Consider the following 23,695-nt stretch of genomic DNA (forward strand, 5'->3'; position numbering starts at 1 on the left):
GCCCTGCCCGGCCTCTGAGAGACCTTGACTTGAAAGACCTTGACCCAGCTGCCCAAGGTGGTGGTCAAGCCAGAATGCTGGCCACGACAGGAGCTCCACTTGAAGTGAGAGTTGCAGTACCCAACCCCACGAGATGCCTGGGTGAGCCCCCATCAGGACAGGAGGCCCGGGAGCAGAGTGGTCGGGGTGCACCCCAGCTGAGAGCGCTCCTCTCCCTTGTGTCCACAGGAAACGGGCTTACAGCAAAGAAGCTGTGTACAGTGATAAGCTCCAGCATTACAGCACAGGCCGAGGTGAGTAGAAAGTAGACACCTACCACCTGAGCCCCGGAGAACCACTGAGTCGAGCAGGCAAGTGCTTCGACGGCTCCTTATAGCCAGACTGGCCGGTCCCAATCACAAGCCCCCACCCGGCCCCCAGCGCCCAGCGGCTGGGTCCCCAGGGACCGAGGCTGCTCACCCCATCTGTGTCCACCCATTGTGGGCACTCATTGGATGCCTGGCAGGTAGATTATCTTCTGCATTGATAAGCCCATAGAGGACATGGAATGCAGGGAGAAGATTGGGTTTAGCAAGTCAATGAATCCTGAAATCAGACCCAGTGGGAAAAGACGGAGGGTTCTCTATTAACATCTTCTGCCTTATCTTATCCAATGGAGCGGCTGGGGAATGTGTTAACCAACTTCACAGATAAGCCAGAGAACACGAATGTAGGGAATTAAAAAGATAGCAGAGCCTGAGAGGCCAAAGTGTTGGGATATCTCCCAAGTGTTTTCTTTTAAGCAGTGCCTTTAAAAGTTTTTCTCACTCATTATCTACTCTCTTTTTTTCAAAACCTAAATGTAATATTTTATAACTAAAATTTCCCCTCGCCAACGTGAAACATAAAGGCCTGTGTCAGGATTATTCTTTGATCTGTGTAATGACAACGTTGCAGGATCTGCAAAGGTCCCACTCAGTCCAGAAAGCAGAACGCTTAGATCTTTACAGCAGACACTCTCTGATTCTAAATAACTCCTTTTGAATTCCACGGACGCCCTCAGAAACCTGCCCCAGCACTGTGTGCTGTGCCCTCTCTGTCCCAGGCTTCCGCCATGAGCTGCATCTCACCTCAGTCCTGCTGTGGCTGTGCCTGCCCCCTCTCCCTGTTCACTGGGCAGTGAGCACGCAAAACAGGCTCCGTCTACACACATCCTAAGCTGGCTTTCACTGGGCGGTTCTGGGAGCGGAAATGGGCTCCAAGGCAAAAGTTTTCACCTGAGGTCACCTAAGGCAGGAGAGTGATGCCAGGATGCTCCCATGGCATCTTCACTGCCGAGGGGCTCGTGCTCGGGCATTGCCAAGGTCGATGCTGGCTGGAGCTGCACAAAGGCCACTCTGTAGATATGGTTTTGTTCCCTGGGGGCTTTCAATCCAAGAACAAGAACCTGCCAAGGGTCTGTAGAGGACCAAGCCCCTGGCAGCTGGGCTGCTGTTCCGCCGTCATGGCTGGGAGAGGTCTGCCGGCTGGGCACCGGCTGAGGCCCCCACGGTGGTCCAGGCAGCCCCCACGATCCAGAGCACAAATGGGGAGTGAGGGTTTGGGAGAGCAGCCCCCTTCTAAGGCTATAGGCACAGATCCTGCAACACTCAGAGTCCCATTTACCCTTCTTTCTTTCCCCCAGCAGGCAAGTTGGGCTTCCATTTTAACCAGACATCACTGGTTTTAGAGGGGAAACTTGAATGTGTTCTCTCTCCTTTCCTCACATCCTGACTGCACCTCACGGCAAAATCTACAGATGATTTTTCTTATAGTAACCGGTGCATTTCCCTTCCAGGCAGGGCCTTAGCTTCCTAAGAACAGAGACTTTGATTTATCTGTGATTCTTAGGTGAAGGTGCCCCCTCCAGGGTGCATCAGAATTACCTGGAGGCCTTTCTTCACTGCCCTGCCTCCCTGCCTCTGCCTCTCGGGATTCTGACATTGCCCCGCCTCCCTGCTCTGGGCTGACTCCTGGCCATGTTGAGAGCCACTATAAAGTCTATTTCAGATTTGGCATCCTTTGAACTCTGGATGAAACATTTAAAGATGGCCATGTGGGCTTGAATGCAGAGGACACAAAATTGGGTTCAAAAGGAGGAGTGCCATTTTGAAGACTAGAGACGCCCAAAGGTGAGAATGTCCCTTTTTAAAGGGATGTAAGTTAAGCCTTGTCACCACCCCTTAGTCGGGGTACAGAAAGTCCCTAAGCATCAAGCTGGGATGCATCTTGCTGCCTTTTTGGGCACTTCAACCTCAGACGTGACCATTCTGCTCTGGAGGGGCCGGCTTGGCTGGGCCGCCGCATGGCACCCACGTGCACAGAGGTCTGCTCCCAAAGTGCTCACAGCCTGCTTCTGGGGAACTCTGTCCCCTCTAAGGCCAACAGAAGGAGGCTTCCCTGGCTCTCAGGGTCCACAGAAAACCCACCACCCAGTCTGCGGTAGCAGAGGCCTTGCTGCAACCAGTGAGGGTGGGACCCGGGAATGCAGAGTTCTTCATGGACCAGAATTCACTCCCTCCTTGGCCTTAGAAGTCTGTCTTCTTTTTAAATCCATTCTCCTTTTTATAAATGCTCTTTCCTCCTATTCATAACTGTTCTCTTTTTATCCAGTCCCCGAAACCTGGCTCCTCTTTGCACTCTGGTTCTCTAAACTCATAGCCTCATGCTTTGAGTTGCATTAGTGCATTTTCTCCCACGGACATCCATCACTCTGACTAAAGCTATTACTGTTGGAGAATGACAGTCTAAGGGCTGTGGAGCTGGGAGAAGACTCAGCACGCATATAGCAGAAGAGGAAACTCAAGGCTCTGGTGGAGAATGGGCCTGGCCCGAGATGGGGGAGGGTAGGAGTAATTAGTTATGGAAAGCCTACTCGGTGCATTGGGAACTTTATTCTGGAGGCTCATTTCAATCCCTCTGACCCTGACAACCACTCTAAGTGGCAGACATTAATGACATGACTTTGCCTGGTCTCACCACTCATGGGTGGCCAAGGTGGACCGCACACCCTCTAAACCTGGCTGCAGAGCCCATGATCTTACCATATTGCAGAGGCTCAAGGTGGCTGGAGGTCAGGAGCAAGTCAAGATGGGGTGAGGACCGATCTCAGAAGTCCTGGTTGGCGGTTTGTTGGTCCCCTCTCTGGGTCCCACTGCAGGAGGCAGAAAGCTGGATGCACCTGATGTGAATGTGCGCACATAACCATTCCTGGGCCGTCCACATGCATGCACCTCACTGTGGGACGTGGATGGTAACCTGGACATCTAAGAGCCTCCTACCCTGGGAGGGACAGAAAACCTGCAGCAGTTCCCCAGCCTCACTCATCAGTACCAGAGGGGGCCCCTGTCTCTCTTCCCCGCAGGCAGGGAGGGCATAGGGCCACATACAGAGGTCAGTGGCCCCTGCCCTCGCAGACCTGCCTTTCAAGCTGGTGCAAAGGCTGAAGGAGACGTAACAGAAATGTTGGCAAACATAATACCTTCTCTAGTCCGTGAAGCCCTGGCAGATCTGGTCAATTTGAGAATGCCAAGTGCTCCCTAGGGCACTGGCTTACATCCCCACTCTGAGCCTGCAGCACAGAGAACAGACTTGTAAGGGGGATTTGATTTGGGTGAAAGAGACTAGAGGGAAGGCAGGTAGGGAAGTGAAAGTGCATGGATGTGGTGCTGGATGCTGGGCTGAAGAGCCTGGGAACCTGTGGTTCATGTTCAAGGGTGGGTGGGAGTGTGGGTTTCCCATGTCGGGGAAGAGGCAGACAGACGGAGTGTTCTCATGGTTTCCATGGGCCAGTCCGCAGAAGGTGCTGGCTGACTAAAAATTGCCTGGATGGGATGATCCAGGTGGGCTAGGGTAAGCTGGGTAATCTATCTTTAGAAAAGTTCCAGTTGATGCTACATTTTGGAAATGCTACCAGGTACTTATGGGGCTTGGATGGACAACTATACACTTGATGGTGAATGACACTGCACTGATTTCTGAGATGGATGGAGTGTGCAGGGGTGGGGAGAGAAGAAGGTAAGGGCTTGGTAAGGGGTCAAGGGCTTTCAGAAAGCAACCCTAACAGAATCATCTCCTTGTTACAGGCAACTGCAGATATAATCACCGAGCTACTTTTGTTAAGCTTTGAGAAAAGCAAAAACAAATAAGATATGTGTCTAAAGACCATAAGACTGGCAAACACACTAATTTTCACACAGGACAAGAGGACAGAACACAGGGACCACAGAACAGGAGGGTGAGCTTGATCCCTGCCAAATGCTCAAGAGACTGGGAAGCAGATGGGTTCTGAAACTAAATTCAGTGATCATTGGGAGCAAACACAGGATTGTTAAGAAAAGTTATGGGGACCTCATCTCATTTACTAGGGTTATGCATTTAGTAAATTCAAGAGGAATTGTATATGTAGTGGATTTTTACTTTGGCAAAAATATTTGATGATCTCCCATGGGAAAGCACTGTAAAGTGGGTACAGAGCTGGTCGTCATACGAAAAGTTGGTGAGTTAGTGAGTCTGTCAGCCAGGAAGGAAGTCACCAGTTTTATTCTAGTTCTCATCCAATTCAATCTCTTGTTTGTTTGATTGTTTTTTTAAATTCATGAGTCAAGTGCAAGCCTAGGGATGCTTATCAAGTTTGTAGGTAACAGTTGGGTGGCTTAAGGAACTCCACAGAAGACAGAATCAAAATTCAAAACTCTACAACAGCTTTGAATGCTAATTTGAAATCTGCAAGACAAAATGTTAGAGGGATAAATCTAGAAGCTAGTGTTGGTTAAAACAAAAATAAAGCGGCACAAAAAGGAGGAGACCTGACTTGCTATCTGTTTGTATGGAAAAGTTTCAGTACTTAGTTGATCACATGCCTAATAGGAGTGAGAAAAAGCTAATAAAAAAGGTTAAGTACTGTTACTAATGCAGAATACTACTAAAAGCCTCCAATTTGAGCACTTACTATGTTGAGCACAGTAACTTTAAATTAACTAATTTGATCCTCATAACCGTCCCATGAGGTAGATTTTGCATGTGAAGAAACAGAGCCTCAGAGAAGTCAAGTAGCCTGTCCAGAGTTTTATGACTCTGTGGTCACAATTAAAGTTGGGATCAGAGGAGGTGATACACAGAAATGCTGTCCTCTGTGCTGGTGAGAACACATCTAGAAGGACGTTCTTGGTTCTGGGGACCCCATGTGTCAAGAAGGAGTTTGTCAACAAAGCAGCCGACCCATGGAGGGTGCCAAGTCCTGACCTGTCACCTCCGAGACACCAACCGATTTGGTGCTGGAGAAATGCAGGCAGGAACATGGGGGTCAAAATCAAGCATGACACCATCACGGCAAAAGAAAGGTGATACTGTTGTTGTGCTTTGTTGTGTTAAATGGAACCATCGGTGAGAGATCCAAGTAGGCAGACTTTGATTCAATGTAAGAACAGCCCCCCAAACTGCAACTGTCCACAGAGAGACAGGCTGCTTTGTGGGGAGGGAGGTAAGCTCTCTGGTCTTGCAGAGACAGATATCAGTAAAGGCTGCTGTAGAGGATGTTGTAGAGAGGATTCCTGCTTTAGGTAGGACACTGGACTTGATTCGACACAAGATTCTACGCCCAGCTTTCTTGACTCTGGGTGGAAGGGACATATCCGAACTGTACAGGACACAGCATCCAGCGCACTGGAAATCGCCTTTGGACACCAGGGTGAAGGTCAGGTGTAGCTGGAGGAGGGACACAGACCATAGATATTTTGGTTGCCTCTCCTGAAGGTAACAGGAGCATTAGTACCTGAACATGAGTAAATGAGGGCCTATGGGAAGAGGAGGAAAGGCCCCCAGGTGCAAAAGGTGGCTGAGTGTTCAGTGAGTGCTTATTAAATGTCAAATAAATTTAACGAGCTAGCTTCACCCATTTGTCTGCTGCTGGCTCAAAGCCAGAGCCTCTAGAAGCCAGGGTAACTCTTTGAGTCCCCAGCTCCTAGACTGTTGCCTTCAGGTTCCTGGCAGGACTTCAGTGGCCCAGAGACAGTGGGCCTTGCCTGGAAGGACCTGCCTGTCCTGGTCATTGATACCCAAGAAGCAGGGAGATGTTAGACTATTTTTCCTGAAATTCCTTCCTCAATAGCAAGTAGCCTGTGGTCCACTTTCCTTCTCTTGGAGACACATATTAGGCAATAACTGTGGTTTTAAGAACAAATCTTGAAATATGGTGAAACCCCCAAACAGAAAGTGGAAGGAAGAGCTTCCTCAGATTCGGTGCTTTTCCACCAGCCTTGTTGCCCACCCTGGGGCTCCCTCTCTTGGATTCTCCCTCTAGCCTTGGCTGGACACTGAGTCCATTCTGAGTTTTCTGACTGACTTCTAGGCCTTGCATATTTCATCCATGCATTCAAAGTCTAAAGCCACGTGTGCAAACTTCCCTAACAATAGGGTTTCCTTCCCAAAGTCCATCACCTGGTTAATAGGACCACTTAATTCTGGAAGTCTTGGCATTGTTTCGGATTCTTCTGGTCCTTCCTTCATTCCTCATCTTTAATTGCTCACCAAGTGCTGTCAGTTATTCCTTTGAAATTTCTTTTGCCTCTTCTGCTGTTGTCATTGCGATGCTCTGCTTAAAAACTGTTATCTTGTACCGTAATTACAGCAGCAACCTCAGAGCTGTTTTCTCAGCCTCCAGCCCCTTCCCCGCAACGATGCAAGGGAGTGCTGTGGGCTGTCAGCGAAATGAACTCCCTTGCTCTCAGTACATCCCTTCCCTGCTGCTGGCACAGTTGTCAGCTCTGTGTGTCCAATGGCAGCAATCCAGGTGCCTTTGATGGTAGTCAAGGCCCTCCCACTAGTGCATTAACACTGTTCTGCCTCAGACCTCCCAGTTCCTTCCACACTCAAGCTGACCACACTGTCCCCGCTCGCACAATGGCAGGTCTCTCTCTGAGCTGTGCCTCATGACACTTCAAGCTTCTCTCTCTTCAGTGAAGGACCACATGACCTGTCCTTCTAGAACTCTGACCTTGAAGACTAGCATCCACGGTCCTCCGTCTTCTCTGGTTTCTGCAGCACTTACAGCTTGTTTCCAGGTGTGGGATCCTGATTCTAGACTCTCTGGCACTGCTCCCCGGTTTGTTCACGTCTCAGTGACCTGATAACTCCACGAGCTCTGTTTTCCCTGTAGCTCCCACAGTCCCTGGCACAGGGCTAGTTGGGTGTCTGGTCAACATTGAGAAAAAGAGGGGCGATCAACGTTCTGAGGCAGAGGACTGGATGAGGTCCCTCCCAGGAACCGGAGTTTACGTTCAGATTCCTAAACAGCTTCCCTCTTGTGCTTAGATATCTGGACCAAATTTAGGTGAGTCACGAATATGACAAAGTCTGCCTTGGCTCCAGAATGGGGAATGAGGAGGCAGATGTCCCGCTTTCCTATGGCTCCATCAAACCTGCTGGGACACAAGTTATCAACAACTGAAAACAACCTAATTTATGCACTAGCTTTCCGGACCCTACTGTGGGATTCTAGGAATCCTCCACCAGCAGGAGGGCACTGGGCTCTTCCTGGCACCCTGAAGCCTCCCTCATGGGACCTGCAAGCTGTCCGTGGTACTGATTTTGTACTTTCTGAATGCACAAGAGGGCTGAATGGCAGTGTTCCATCTTCTTCCACTTTTAATACCTAAATGTCACTTACTGTTTAGAACTGGCCCTTTACCAGCCCATGCTATCCCGCCCTGAGACCCTGGCACTTGTAATCATGTCGAGCTGACTTTTTAGCTACACCCCACAATCTGCCAGCATCCCCCAAATTTATCCCAGCCTCTTCCCTTTTGAGAGCACACTAATCTCCTGATACAGGATCTCCAACAATACCCAGGAACTTCTTGTGCTTCAAGGACTGCTCCCTGCCATGCAAGAAGGCTCTGGATAATGGCTGAGTCATTTCTCCCCAAAGTTAATACCTTTAAAGCCTTGGTTCATGTTTAAGATTTTGCAGATCTCCTGGGACTATGGTCCTTTAAAGCTTTAACAGTCCAGGCTGTGACCCCACTCATAGCATAAATGGGTTTTGAGACCAAAGAATAAACATATCTGCAAATCAGATCTTTAATAGAGATTAGTAAACTAGAAGATCATAAAATTGAAGGTTGTTTTTCTCTCTCTCAGCACCATCAATCAGTTTAGATCTGTACGTACCACTTTTGTGCCAAAGGTATGTAACCTATGTTAAAAATGATGAAAATAATCAGAAACTATAAGGTATTATAAATATTATAATATTAACACTAACAATAATGTGAAGCATTGGACAGAGCATTATAAAATGTCTTACATTATAGAGCTATATTACATCTGATATTATTATAACTGCCATTAATAATATTTCCCCAACACTCACCATCTGAGAACATTTTCTGAGCCCTGTCTCCAAACGTTTGGCTGTGCCCGACTCCACAGCTGACTCGAATTCCTTGTTCACTGTCTGGTGATTCATTGCACTAAATACCATTTCCCTGATAATTAAAAACTGCTCACTGGCAAGTGGGAGCAGGAACAGGCTGATGCAGGATTTATGCAGAAACACAAAATGAGCCAAAAGACAAATGACCTGTTCTGCCTAGCTGAAGACATTTTATTTTTCCTCATCATCTTCTGGGACTAGAGAAAGGCTAGCTGTGATGTGGGAAAGAGGTCTGGAGAGATGAGTCATCCCGAGATGAGGTGGATGCAGGGAGAGCCTGTGCATGTGTTCGGCCAAATCACTCTTCAGACTTAGGAACTAGGGACCCTGCCCGCAGCCATTCCTAGACTGGCCCTATCTGACCCTCATCAGAGGAAAAGCACTGAGTTTGAACCATTTGTTAGACTTCTGATTTCAGTTTTCCTTCTTCAGTCTAACAATGGTATCCTCAATTTCAGGGAAAACAAGAACTGATTCCTACCCCGCATAGGTGCAGGATGTTCTAAATTGACATTGCATCACCAGGTCTACACCCCGTGCCACCTCCTCGGCTTCTTGTGAAAAGCTTCAGCGATGACCAAAGCCCCTGCCTGGCCCAGAACAGCAGTTGAGACATCGTGTGTGCTCACACACGCACATACTCATACACGTACACATTTGTACACACATACACACACTCATATACATGCATACACACATAGACACTCACACACACGCACTCCTTAATTCCACAAGCCAGTGCGGTAGTACAGCTGCCCGTGAATACACCACACGGTGATTAGAATGTGAACTTTCTCCCATGCAGATGCCCTTGCTCGGACGCCACTGACCTAAATGAATCCTGGCACCATCAAGAGATGAGCCTCTACCTTCTGGGAATAGCTCCGTCCCAGAATTGACTGGGGCCAGTATCTGTGGAGCTCATTAACTCAGAACCCTCTCTCATTCATCCTTATATATGTCTTTACTTGCAAACCATTCATTACAGCACATTCTAGATTGTTTAATTAGTTTCCATGGAAGAGTTCCTGTAGGACAGCTTAGCATACATCGTTTAAAAGCCCTTGATCCAAAATAACAAGGTGGTATTTTTAAAGTAACTAATATAACCCTAAGCGGTTTACAGCCCCTCAATGCCCAGCCCCCATGCTCGTCCCCTGGCTTCCTCTTCCTACCGCCCCAAACACTTCCTAGAACAATTTACTGATAATGATCACGAGCATATCAGCTTGTGAGCCCTCCCTGTACATCAGGCACCGTGTTAAGTATGTCACTTGCAACATGGTCCTTAATATGACAGCCGCCCCAGGAAGAAGGTGTTCCCTCCTCCGTCAGCAGAGGAAAACAATGTTATAAGAGATGTATGTAGTCTTGCCTCAGAATGCCCGGCTAGTGAGAGGCTTTGGGGTTCTGACCTCGCCTCTAGATCCCAGCCTCTGGGCTCTGAGACTTCTCTCATTTCAGCCCAGAACTGGGAAGAAGTCACAGGTTGTTGACACTGGCCTGCTGCCCCTGTAGCATTTTGAGTGGGTCTTTTGTGGTCACCTCGTCTTCTGAGCTCACCCCTCCAGCGCACACTAGCCGGCTTCCACGTGAAGCATCTGTGTTTCTTCACCTAAGCACCTCTCAGGCCCTGGAGTCTCCCCGCCCACCTGCCCAGCAGGGCAGCCAGCCCTCAACCAATGACTGATGGGAGTCGTGTGGAGCTTCGCCAGCTCCCTCCACCCTAGGGTGGGCCAATTCTGAAGCATAGGGTCTCAGAGATTCCTAGGGGGTGGGGAGTTAAGCCTGTGTCAATTACTCACAGCCCCAAGGCAGTAAGTGCCTTGAGAGCACACCTTTCATAGGCTGCCTTCCTTTCCTACCTGTCACACTCGCCTGCGGCTACTTCTTCGGATCACCTCCCAGATAAGCCACTTGCTTTCAAAACCTTGTCTCAAGCTGTTGCTTCTGGAGAAACCCAAAGTGAGACTGCCTGGAGATACTGGTCTGGGTTGTTAGACTTTCTATGTGGTTTCAATCGTTCTTGCACTTCACTTGTTCTCCAGATCAAAGGAGAAAGGGATGAACCTCCAGCTCTGTTCTCCCCTTTGTCCACTGTTATTAAACTCTCCCTCTCTCTCCCTCTCTCTCTCTCTCTTCCCCTCTCTCCCTCCCTCCATCCCCCCAGGGATTAGAACACTCTATTATAAAGATGAGGATTTGCTTTGTCCAAAGTTCAATCAGCAGATTCCAAAGTTAATGTTGTCATCCCCAAGTTTTCAAAGAGCATTCTAGAATGATGTTGACCACCCTAAATCAAGCCGCCTAGCATGCTTGGAGTGCTTTCATTTCATGACTGGGAATAACCCAGCTTTCAAAAGAAGCAATTCCTCTGGTCAGAACACCTGGCTCTCTTTGGCTTTCAAAACATATCCCCCTTTAATTGTTTGCTGCATCTTCCTTCTCCCTCTGGATTGTGTTCTGGCCTGAATTGGTGATCACGGCAACATTAATCTGGGGCAGCTGTAGAGTCACCAGAAGTTTTTGGGATGAAAGATGCCAAAACTAGACCACACGCTCAGGGCTGGGACTCACTGAGAAGAAGCCACGGTGGCCAGGTGGGAAGTGTGTGCTGAGAGGAGCTCAGCTCGGGGAACCTGAGATCCAGCCTCCACCGCGGGCACAGCACTTGGGCTTTTGCAAACCTGCCTGCCCTGCTGACCTGTCCCTTCCACGAACCAGACAGCAGCGGCGGGCAGGGAAAATGGCTGCTCTTCCCAAGGATGCGATGCCAGACCGCGCTGAGCAGCTTTCGAAGCCCACCTCCCACCACATCACCCCCAGGAAAACCATCTCCATTCTTGCTTAATGACACATCCAACACGGTGAAAAGCGACATTGTGATGAATCCATTTGTTTTTGAGTTCCATTTCCTTTCTTTTGTCCCCTCTTCTCCACTTTTTGAATGTATTTTTTCTGCAATGACGATTCTCTATTTTGTCCCTGTGCACACCTATTTATCTTGCCACTGTAAACATCAGTGACAAAGTCCATATTCCTTTATGTATTTCTCATTCACCATTTTATTCACTTTTCATACTTCACTGTGTCTGAAGGCATGGGGGTTCAATCACCATTTTTCTTTCACTCCACCTCATTTTTTTCTATGTAGACTTTGCTCTTTCCTCTCCCAGTGTTTTCTATGCTTTTCTCTTCCCATTTTCTCTTCTGGTATACTGGCTTGGCACTCCTATCTTGAGGTTTTTCTAATAGCAATTTTTTTCTTTCTTTTTTTTTTAAAATCCATCCTCATCCCTCTTCCAGCCCTGGACACAGCCGTCAGTTATAACCTTAACGGTGGCCTCCACCCAGGAAAGTTGTCAAGTTGATAAATATTGATATCTGCCCTACCATTTTACCACCACTTTTCTGCTAATGCATTTGGTTGGCATCAATCAGCTTCTTTGCCTTCTGTGAGTGCCCGGTGTGGGAACTGGTCCCGATCTGTCATTTATAAGTAATCTGCTCCACATTTCATCAAGAGCTCAAAAACAGAAGAAAATATAGAGGAGAAGTAGAGGACAGAGAACCAGGCTAGCATGGCCCAGAGGGAAGGGAGATGGGGAGGTCCGGCAAGTAAAAGAGAGGCAGCCCTATGTGTAGGAGAGACACCCCTGCCCCGGTCATACCCTTACTGCTGGGGACATCAGCCAGTGCTTAATGACCACCGTGTCCTCTTTGGGACGTTAACCCTGCTTATCTCCTCCAAAAAGGCTCCCCAGGGATGAAGATCTACATTGACCCCTTCACTTATGAGGACCCCAACGAAGCTGTCCGGGAGTTTGCCAAGGAGATTGATGTCTCTTTTGTGAAAATCGAAGAGGTCATCGGAGCAGGTATGGCTCTCCCCTCTCCTCCTTTCTGTTCTCTTGGTGTCCAAACATCCTCTTCCCACTGCTCTGGGTGTTCTCTACCATTTTTTTCCCCAGAAGATATGTCTAAGCCATCTACAATGTGTGTCTAAGGATCTTCTGGGGAGCTTGTTTGCAGTGTCCAAGCTTATTTGGTATTGCAGAGAAGTCAACTCTAGTCTAAAAAGATTCAGAAGTAGCTTTGGAAATGGACCACCAAATGCAGATAAAGAGAGAGAAAGAGGGTAACCAATTGAGAAATACACATTTTTACAAGCTGGACCTAGCATCCCCTTCACTGATTCGCATATCTCCATGGCTTTGGGCCAAGATTTCTTCCCACACTTTCAGTTCTCCTTTTCTGATGTACATGGATTTGGAGGCAGACCATGATAAACTGAAGAGGGACCAGTGTTTCCAGAAGAAAGCTCACCCATATCCATATTTATAAACAAAAGATCTACGATATGGATGGTAATACAAAACAAATTTCTCTCCCAAAAAACACGTGCTCTCATCCATCTTCCTGCATTGGAATAGAAACCCAGCCCGGCAGAGAGCTAACTGCCTGAGATGCTCTTAGGAAATTCTACCTAAAGACTGATCTAAAATTTTCATCTTCCTTTAATGGATCAGTAGTTGAGTCAGTTGGGCAATGGATCCAGCCTTATTGATGTAAGTGAGTAAAACGTCCCAAAATATCATTCCTTTGGAAGTAATCTCTTTCCTGCCCCTTCTGCTATCTTTTCTGAATCTTCTCAAAGATGTGTTTGCTTTGTGTCCTCTTTCTTACATTTTTTTCTACAACATTCTTTGTCTTCTTTTCTTCTTTAAATTGTATTAGCCACTATTCAATATCTCTTCACTCATATGTTGTATTCTTCTTTGTAGTTCCTATGTTTGGAAGTGCTTTTTTTCATGTCAGTATTTGGAGAGCCATGGGGTTGCCTCTCCGAATAATATTTTAAACTCCATAAGATATGTTTAGTCAAAGTCTTCCAGACAGCCACTCCATATATTATCTTTACGGGGAAAGTCACACTCCTTCCATTCACTGCCTCTCTTAATGCACTGAGGGGTCAAAAAGCCATCTGTGAAATTGAAAGTCACATTTGGAAGCTTGCCCCTTTAAGCCACCATTCTCATGCTCTGATTTCCCTCTTAAAGAGCTCCAACCTCATGGCATCCCTGTGGTGGGTGCTGGGACTCTCCCTATCAGGACACAACACTCTCTTCCTACCAACCCCTCACGTGTTCCAGCAGGCTGGCCATAATCTGATTCACATGAATCTATACATATTTCCCATTGACTTTCATTAAATACTGAACCACGACTTTCACTTCTGTGCAGATAATTTTCTGTTCCCCCTTAGACACTGACAGACCTAAGGATCATGCCTTGGAAGGCTGGATCCCAGATAAATTTGATGACTCATAGGGGCTCAGACTTGTCCAGTAAACTTGAAAGAGTGTTGGGCAGGGGGAGAGGACGTTCAGTCCAGCATCCTATTCCTCCACGTTGTTCATTGTTATGTCATGTGGCAATGGTGCTAGCGATTTTAATGTTGTTATTTATGTCATGTGCTTAGAGCAATGTGTTCTGGACTGCATTTCATCCCAGAGAGCACACGTCAGCCCCCCTCCCGACTTTATCGGGTGAGGAGTAAAGAGCCTTCTCACTTTATGACCCTGCTGAGGAGTGGCAACTTGGAGTGAGCTCACCAACTGCTGGATGCTGGGTAGCATTTGCTGATGCTGGGTAGCATTTGCTGATGCTGCCATTTTTGTGCATGCTGCTCAGAGAAGGCTCAGTCCCCACCATGGCTCACCTGATCCTGGGGAGGGTTGATACATGTAGCAGTTTATAAGGTGGCCAGCAGCTTGGGATAAAGACTTCTGCCCAGTTGCTACTGATCGCAGAGCTAATCCCTGGGGATATGAATTCACTATGTGTAACTTGATGCACTTTCAACAGGAGACACTCCTGGCTGGTGTCAACCTCTCTCCACTCTCCGGTTCTTTCTCTCTGTCACCACTCCTGCTTCTCCCATGCCCTGCTTCACTGAGACTGACTTCACATTGTGCTAAAAGAGCTGGTGTGAAGGTTGAGTTTTAAAAAAAAAATTTTGTAAGGTAACATTTATGCAGTGTAATTGGCAATATTTCCCTTAGCCACCTGGCAGATTCGGCTCAGGGGACCAAATCTGGGCTGCAAAATGGTAACACAACATGAGAAGAAGAATCAGAAATCATTGCTCCTTCCTTCATTCTATTCCTTCCCTCCTTCCCTCAATAAGCTCTTATTGAATAATTTTTGCATGTGGGTGTGGAGAAGAACAGACACTCTCCTGTTCAGAGGTCTGACAGTCTTGGGGAGAAACAGGCCAGTAACATGCTCACTATTTCACACAACCCACAACACAGGTATGTGCAAAGGTTGTGACCAACGTAGAGTAGTGTTTAGCTCCCTGTTCTGGGAGTGAGTTGGGGCATCAGGAAGACTTCACAAAGGAGATCACCTTTGGCCTGAGCTTTCAAGGATGGAAACTAGTAGAAAAAGTAAGTTTCTGTGAAACTCATGAGAGGATGAGACAGAAGAGGAAAATTAAATGACATAAGGAGGGGAATGACCATGACCTTCCAGCAGTGGTGTGCTGGAGCCAGCTTGCACTACTTCGCAGGAGCCAATTGTGTGCATCTTTTTCCAGCCCTGTGTTCGGTGGCATCTTGTTGGTAGTTTGACATTAACCATGGAAGGAGTATTTACACCATGAGAATTAGCAAATGCTGCAAATCAGGGGTCTTTGTTTCTTCGTTTTCTGGAGAGCTGGTAGTTGAATGCTTACCAGCACACTCCGGCCTTCCAGAAGATGCAAGATAATTTCAAAGAGGTTGCAGAAAAACTGGCCCATTCCTGCTGAGAATAGATCCAGAGGAGAGGGCTATGTTTGTTGCAAGAGGGATTAGGTTGAGAATTCAAGAAGATCACATCCTGTGACTGTGGTGGATTCTGGAAAACACACTCAGTGCCTAATAATCCCAGCTGATATGTTACTGTCTAACACAGATGCAGTCCCACTCCACGAGAGGAGGGGAGGAGACTAAGAGCTAAGATGAGGGACCAGAGAACACGCAGCCCCGGAGGTGGGAGGAGGAGAGGCTTGATGGCCGGAGAGGACTCAGGGAAGAGTCCTCTGAGGGCTTGGAGGCTGTGGATGGGCTGACACTCTGTGCGGCACATTCTGAGAACAAGGCTGAGAGGAGGTTGCTGGGGAGGGGTTTCCTGAAGGTAGGAATCAAGCATTAAGTCTGGAATCAGGCTGAGGCTTAGCAATCCAGAGACTGCAGTATGGATTTTGTCCTGTAGAAAATGGCGAGTGGGGTGGTTTCTGAGCAGGGCGGGTGGTAGGAGTGAGGGGGGAGAAGAACCTGATGAACCTGTGTTTCGATTGGACTGGAAGGGGTGCTGGGAAAGGGTAGGTAAGGACTCAGAGGCATGCAGACCAGTTATGGGGCTTGGAAACGTGGAGAAGTTTTGAGATGGCCGATGCTGGGATCAAGGGTGGTAAAGAAGGCTGCTTTGCAGTGAGTAAACTCATCTAAACCAGAATGTACCCACACATGGCGAATGGAGTGACCAGTGGGCTTGGTGGCTGGAGTTGATGGGGAGACACGGCATGGAGGTTGTGGCCAGAAGCGAGGGCCATCAGGTTAAACACCTTGAAGGGAGAGGGGGGCTGCCTGGCCCCCAGGGTGTGGGACTGGAGGTTGTGCTTGCGAGTAAAGGCCAATAGAGTAAAATCTAAAAACTAAAAGGTTGAAGAATGGCACCAACCTCCAAAGTTTCTTCTACAATTGTTGAGGATATTGAACAAAGGAATAAATAACAAGTCACTGTGAGCCAGGTGTGACACCAGCCAAGAGGACTGAATTACATTTGACCCTTGAACAACACAAGGGTTAGGTGCACCAACCCCCATGAGCCGTTGAAACTCTGCGTGTATAACTTGACAGGCAGCCCTCTGTATCCATGGGTCCACATCCCTGGAATCAACCAGCTGTGGATAGTGTAGTACTGTAGTACCTATTTATTGAAAAAAATTCTGCGTAGAAGTGGACCTGTGCAGTTCAAACCCATGTTGCTCAAGGGCCAACTGTATAATTAGCTCATTAATCATTATGTAATTATTTGTTTAGTGACCCTCTTTTATCACCGTGCTCAAAGTTCCATGGGAGTGATGAAACGTAAGTACTTCTGTGAGTCCCATGCTTGGCCTGGTGTGACACTCAGGTACTCAGTTAGTTAAATATTTGTTGTGTATGGTTGAATGTCCTTGGGGGAAAACCATAACAGGGATAAGAATTTGGAGAACTGGGTGGAGTCTGGGAGAACGCAGAGAGACTAGAGAGAGGTTGAGTGAGGTGGTGAGTCATTCAGTGCTCTGAAAGGAGCCTAGTGGAATGAGGAAGGCTGATCCTTCCTCTTTTCCCTGCAGATGATGGGAATGATTGAAGTCCCTTTAGAGAGGGCAGACGGCCATCTGGTATCTTTGGAGGATGTCAGCTTTTTATAACCATGAATCTGACTCATAGGAGTCACTCACAGGTCAGCTTCAATTGACCTGTGGAGTTCTGATCCAATGCTTCATTCTGATCGGTTTGATCTGTAGACATGCCCAGAGCATAAAGCAGGGCTGCCATGTCTAATTGGGCTCTACAGCATAAATGGTGCTCCTGGGTCATGCAGTGTGCAACCTACATAACTGTATGTAGCAGCCCTGAGCATGACAAATGCATGAAAATATAGGTAGAGGTGTCACCATAAGGGGTCATCCAGGGGGACACATGCCAGTTGTATTTTAATTAATAAACACACCTTCCCCTGACTCAGCAGCTGCTGGTCCAGCATGTCTGTGGATGGCTTACCGTGAAGGGGAAAGAGGCTTGAGGTGAGAGGGCTGGGTGAGCAGAGCTGCGGAGAGGGAATTTGTGATGTATATGGATGGAATGGGGCCAGCAAGGCCCACCATTTCTCTTTGAAGAAGAGGATGTGTTTCTTGGGGATGATTTGGTAGAAAGTCACCTGCCAGCCTGACTCTCTTGGGCTCACTCAGAGCGAGGATGGGCAGGATGAGGGTAGCCTCATACTGGATGAGAGTCACAGCAGGAAGAGTTTCCAGAGGAGCAAATCAAATAGATATTGTCTATAAGTATGATTAATATAACTGCCATGCACTCAACATGTATATACTTTACAAGCATTGTCTCATTCAACTCTCATAATGACCCTGTTAGCCCTGTGTGTTAGTTTGTGTGTGTGTGTGTGCACGCACATCTGTGCACGTGCATGCATTTGTAGACTGGTAAGGATATCCACATTCAGTGAACAGCTTGCCAAAGGCCATGCTACTGGTTGGACTGAGTTAACGGTAGAGCAAAAACTGAAACCCAGATAAGGTTGATCTTAGTCTGGTGAACGTAACTCCCACACTACCCGCCACTTTTGTCACTGTTCTGGAAAATGACAGCTAAGTATAGAGACATTGCTTCTGATGGCAAACTCTAGCTAGCAGTTTGGAATACCCAAGCCTCTTGGCTGGGAATGACAGGACTCTCCTAGAATTCAGTATGCCCATATGGTGGTGCCACAAAGATGCCCTGGGGAGAGCATGTTCTTTCTAGAATACCCTTGTCCCATCCTCTGGTCCTCCTATTCTAGTATGATCAGTAATTTCCTTAAGAAGAATAACAATGAGGGCCAAGATATTCAGCATTTTTAATTATATGTGCTTGCTTATATTAAGAAAATAAGTAATATCTAGGTATGTGGTTGTTTAATGACCACAAGAAGCTATGAGAAAAGAGAGAACTAGGTTTACTCTCGCCATCTAGGTATTAGGTATTGTGGGCACCGTGCCTATTAATTAGATTCCATCTCATTTGCCAACTCCAGTAGCCTGGTAATGGGTACCTGGGGAATTCTGCTGAGGAGAAATAGGGTTGTGATCAACTAGTAATGTCTGTCCTGGGTGCAAGGACAGGAGGTGGTGGAATGCCTGCCATGGTTTTACTATCCCTGGTTTAGCCATAACCTATCTTGCACAGGACAGTGTGAAAACTTGCTGGAAATCATACTTAAAAACCTAGTTTAAATTAATTCTTTAAAAGTTTCTTTCCCGGTGGAAGCTTGAACTAGTAGCGAGAAGCTCTGCTTTCCTTTTTCCCTCCCTAAGGCAGTTTGTGACTTCACAATGCTGCTAAAAAAAAAAAAAGAAGACTGCAATTGTGTGTAGATCCACGCTGCACATAGCCAACAGCTAGTGCTTGAAATGCCTGCTGGCAGGCTGGATGTTTCATTTTCAAAAATTGAAAATTCTTTCCTTCTGATTTTACATATAATAGTTGAGGCATTTAATGCTGCTGAGCCATTTTTCTCTCTTCCTCACTTTGTCAAGGAGCTGAAACTTGTAGGGAATAATTTCAGCAGCTGTCCGGGAGGGCAGTGACAGGAACTGGCAAAATGATACTCAGCTGACAGCCCTGAGGGCCACGGTTCTCAAAGAGGAACCAGGCATCAGAATCACCTGGAGGCAAGTTGAAACCCAAGTCACGGGGCCCTATACTAAACTTCTGATCCAGCTGGGTATAAATGGGGCTTGAAAATCTGCATTTTCTAACAAGTTTCCAGGTGATGCTGATGCTGTTGGACAGGAGCCACACTTTGAGAACAACTGCTAAGAATCACTGGCACTAACCTGGCACGAAGCTGGAGCTAGTTTAGTGCCAGTCCTAGCCAAGAGGTTGTTCGGCTGTAGGAGAGGGTCCAAGGTCAGCTGCAAAGATGTGTGCCAATCACAGTACAGCCAGACCAAAGTTAGGTCGGCTGCAATTACTATCAGTCAACGAGCTGTATAGAGAGAACCAACCATAACCACTACCCAGTCATTTCCTGTAAGTATCTATTTTAAATATAATGCTGGGGAGTTCCCTGGTGGTCCAGTGGTTAGGACTCAGTGCTTTTACTGCTGTGGCCCGGGTTCAGTCTCCGGTTGGGGAACTAAGATCCCGCAAGCCTCACGGTGCGGCCAAAATAAAAATAAATAAATATAATACTAATGCTTCATTTGTTGAAAATATTTTTTAGGCATTAAGAATTTTTCTTAAAAAGATGAAAAATGGATGGTCATGTTTTGGAGCTCATATGAAAGAAAGCTCTATAGAGTTCAGATCATGGCAAATCGAAGCACCACAGACCTCAAGTTCTGGCCCTAATGACAGGAAAGGTGTCCAAAAAGCAAAAATAGTTCCCTGAGCAAAGTATGTGAACCTGAAGTCAAAGATCACAGGTGACAGCAGTCAGATTGTAAGTGACACAAGGTCTTGGTTTTCTGTTTGCTACTAGAAAGGGCCCATCGATTCCCACTCCCTAGGAGTCTGTGGCGGTGCTAGGGGGCCAGAGCCCCCAGACTTTAATGCCCCGGGCTTACCTGAAGACACTCTCCATGCCCAGATACCTGGCAGGGAGACTTCCCAGCATCCCTGGCAAGATGCTCTGCTGTGTCTTGGATCAGCCTCCTTCAAGTCCCGCTAGGCTGCAGAAACCTACATTTGCTCCCTTTTCTCTTCCACTATGCATCCCCACTCCCTACCCCATGACCCTACCCTCACTTCCCACCCCACTCTCTACCCCTGGCTTGTCTTTTTAAAATCACTACCCACCTGTGTCTCCAACAGTGTGTAGTTTACAAAGCACTTTTTCAGAGACCTTACGCCCTGTTAGGAAGGCCCCACAGTTGATCAGTTCCTTTTATCCAACAGAGCTGAGAAAGCTGAGGCTGAACAAGAGAAGCACCCTGCCCCAAGTCCAGCGGGCGGAGAAGGAAGGGAGGATGGTGTAGACTCAAGCTTCTTCCTCCAGAGTTTCTTCTTCTGGCCAGAGTTTGCCCCAGCTGCAATGAGGGCCACTTAATTACAGGGTGGAGCACAGCCTCCGAGTAAGGACTGTGGATTAAGTGACTTCCTTTGCAGTTGGTGGTTTGAAAACCTCCGGGCTTGGGGAATATGAAGTAATTTCTTTGTCAGACACAGGAAAAGAGCTATTTTTACAGAATCACCATCCTTTAAGCCACTGCTTTCCAGTGATTATAGAGCAGATTTCCAAGAGCAGTAACGATACAGAACCCATCTCTCCCTACCCAAGGAGAGCACTTTCTTTTTTAAAAAGACTTTATTTTTTAGAGCAGTTTTAGGTTCACAGCAAAATTGAGTGGAAGGTACAGAGATTTCCCATATACGCCCTGCCCCACACATGCATAGCCTCCTCCATTATCAACATCCCCCGGCAGAGTGGTACATGGGTTACGATTGATAAACCTACACTGATACATCATTATCACCCAAGGTCCATAGTGAAGGTTCACTCTTGATGTTGTACATTCTATGGATTTGAACAAATGTATAATGACGTGTATCCACCATTTAATTTCATATAGAGTAATTTCACTGCCCTAAAAATCCTCTCAGGAGAGCACATTTTTATTTTATAATTTCAAAAAGCTATATGATGAGACCCCTACAGAGGATATAATTTAGAGCTAAAGTATTAGGAACACTGCACATGAAGACCAGTCAGCCACAAAGATTAAACAAGGACATGACATTTGTCAATTAGGAAACGAATGTACGTAGCCCACACTGTTCTATACAGATACGACTTTGCAAAGCCACACCTTCATTGATTTCTTGCTTCATTCTCTTCTTTCTCTCCACTCACAGCTACAAAGCCCACACTATGTGTCAGGCCCTGTGCAGTGAAAGGCAGCTTGTAGGCAAGCACTGCTTTCAAATGAATTCAAAGGTGTAGGGATGAATTCCAGGTACTCCAGGGCCTTTAGCAGTTCCCTAATCCGTTTGAAATACGCTTGGGTGGTTCAGACCCATGGCTCTCAACGTTGGCTGTTCCTCAGAACCACCTGGGCAGCTAGGCCTGGCTTCATGGGACCTGTGTGGTCGCATGGAATCCCATGCTCAGCAGGGCCCACACTTAGTTTAATGCTCTGCTGTCACAGTGTTGAAATTCTTAATAAATTTTGAACAGGGAGTCCTGCATTTTCATTTTGTACCAGGCCCTGCAAATTACGTAGCTGCTCCTGTGAGCAGCTTTTAACTATGTCCATGCCCAGGCTGCACCCAGACCAACTAAACAGAATTCCTGGAGGTGGGACCCAGGCCTCGGTGCTTTGTAAGCTTCCCAGGGGGTTGCAGTGGGCAGCCAACTTCGGGAACGCTGGTATATAACAGAAGTCCTCAACTGGGGAGTTTATGTGTATGTTGTGGGGAATAGCAGATTCACCTGGGGCACTTTTACACACTCCCCAGACTGATGTGTAGAAATTGATAAATATTCTGATTCCTAAATATTCTGATCTCATCTGACTAGCCGGGCAGGAACTTTCCATGAATATGATATTTGTCTGTAAGGTAGTCCTGATACCAGCCAGGGTTCTTGGCCTTCCCCAATCAATAAAAATTGACTAGAGGCCAGACAAGAAATTCAGGCAAGGCTTTACTGTGACCCCTGCTACAGCAGAGGGCAGTGAGAACAAACAGCAGTTTCCCTGCTTGCTAGCTCCCTCAGGAGGGAGCTATATGGTTCCTTATATGGTGTGTGCGCAGGGGTCGGGCCGGAGGGGTGGCTTAGGTGTTTTGCCCACCCCTTAGGAGGTGTGGTGTGCAGGGGGCACGCGCGGTACCCTGCTTTTGCTCCTGACTCCTTGCTCTCGCTCCGGGCTCTGCAAAAGTGGCAGTTGGGTTTTTTGGTCTCTTTGTATCTTTTGTCCGTAATTTTGCCCAAACTGCGCATGCATGCAGTTATTTTTAGTCCTATACAGTTTCTTTGTATTTTGTTGCTTGAGGAGACGTGTGTCCAGGTGCAAGCACTGCAGCACTGCAGCAAAGGGTCCCAGATCCCAGCTTGTCACAATCGCACTGTGTTTGCTGTTCCCTGGTTACTGAGTCACTATAACAGTAACTGCATATGAATGGTTAGGACTTGCACAGTTGGATCACAGTGGTCCCTGCGTTGTGACTTCACTGCTAACCGAACACACCTTCTGAGAGGCGGTATGGCAGGAAAAGGGATAGGCCTGGGGAGTATCCCTGTCTCTGCCTCACACATGTGGGGTTTGAGGCATGTTTTCTTCGTGCCTCAGTTTCCTTATTAGTAAAATGGGCATGATAATACCCAGCTCATGAAGGTGCTGTGAGGATTAAGACATGCAGAGAGCCCAGCACGGTACCTGGCACAGAGCAGGTAGTCAAGACATTTTGGTGCACTATCTCCCCCAAGAAGAAATATTAACATACTTTCCCCTCACTCTCAACCGTGTCTTTTTACTAAAAGAAAATAGAACTCATTAGTATGACAACAAGGAAGAAATACTGATATTCTTCAATTAGCATACTTATTAAATATGCAATCTGTATTCATTCAGCTCATAGTTATTGAATACCTACTAGGTGGAGGTGTCAGAGAGATGGATTCCATATATCTGTATACACAGACACATATATATACATACAAAAATATATAGAGACATATCCATATGTATAATATATGCACACATGCATATAGACACATACACATATGCATGTATATACACAAGTATGTATACATACATACATATACATACTCTACACAAATATATATACATAGAGAAGCACACACATATATGACAGGTGGTTGTTATTCAGTACTTTTCTTTAAATTTTACTCATTTGAACTGCAAAGACAATGCTTATTGTAACAATTTAAACATAAAAGTAACTAAAGTTTACTAATCCATACTTCCCCATTCTTATTCCCACCATTCTAGTGTAACCAATTTTTAAAATAATTTGAAGTTGAAAATAAATTTGCTATGAATTTTTTCCATAATTTTTTTTTTGGCATACACCACCCCCCTATGGGCATATTCTACAGACCACATCCTATTAATATAACTTTCTCTTCTTTTCTGCTTCACTTAGCAAAGTAATGCAGACAATTTTGAAGCCAATACATCTCACTCATCTATTAGTTTTCAGTAGCTCATAGCATTCTGCAGGATGGCTGTCCCTTTCCAGCCATCCCCCTGGTTATGGTCATATGGTGTTTGGCTGTTGAAGGAGATGCTGCCATAAACAGTCTTTTGTAAAAATGTAAATACTGGTACTTCCACTTCCTTTGGAGCCTCCAGCAGTTTGTAACCCAAGAATGAACGAAGCCAAGCAAATAATAATAAATAAGATACCCCAACTTTTATTGGCATACCTACCACATACCAGACACTGCAGTGGTGTGTACAAGCTA

At 46.7% G+C, this 23,695-nt stretch overlaps 1 protein-coding gene across 2 annotated transcripts in view; it reads left to right on the top strand.

Moving 5' to 3' along the window:
* EPHB1 (EPH receptor B1) overlaps positions 1 to 23,695 on the top strand; it is a 430,653-nt gene that overhangs the window by 351,246 nt on the left and 55,712 nt on the right. For both annotated transcript variants that reach the window (XM_082460821.1, XM_082460820.1), the window contains 2 exons: positions 229 to 293; positions 12,208 to 12,330. In XM_082460821.1, the coding sequence (XP_082316947.1) occupies positions 229 to 293; positions 12,208 to 12,330 (188 nt within the window). The remainder of the gene's footprint in view (positions 1 to 228; positions 294 to 12,207; positions 12,331 to 23,695) is intronic.

Source organism: Balaenoptera physalus (assembly GCF_965194825.1).
Source record: "Balaenoptera physalus genome assembly, chromosome: 4".
Classification (NCBI taxonomy): Eukaryota; Metazoa; Chordata; class Mammalia; order Artiodactyla; family Balaenopteridae; genus Balaenoptera; species Balaenoptera physalus.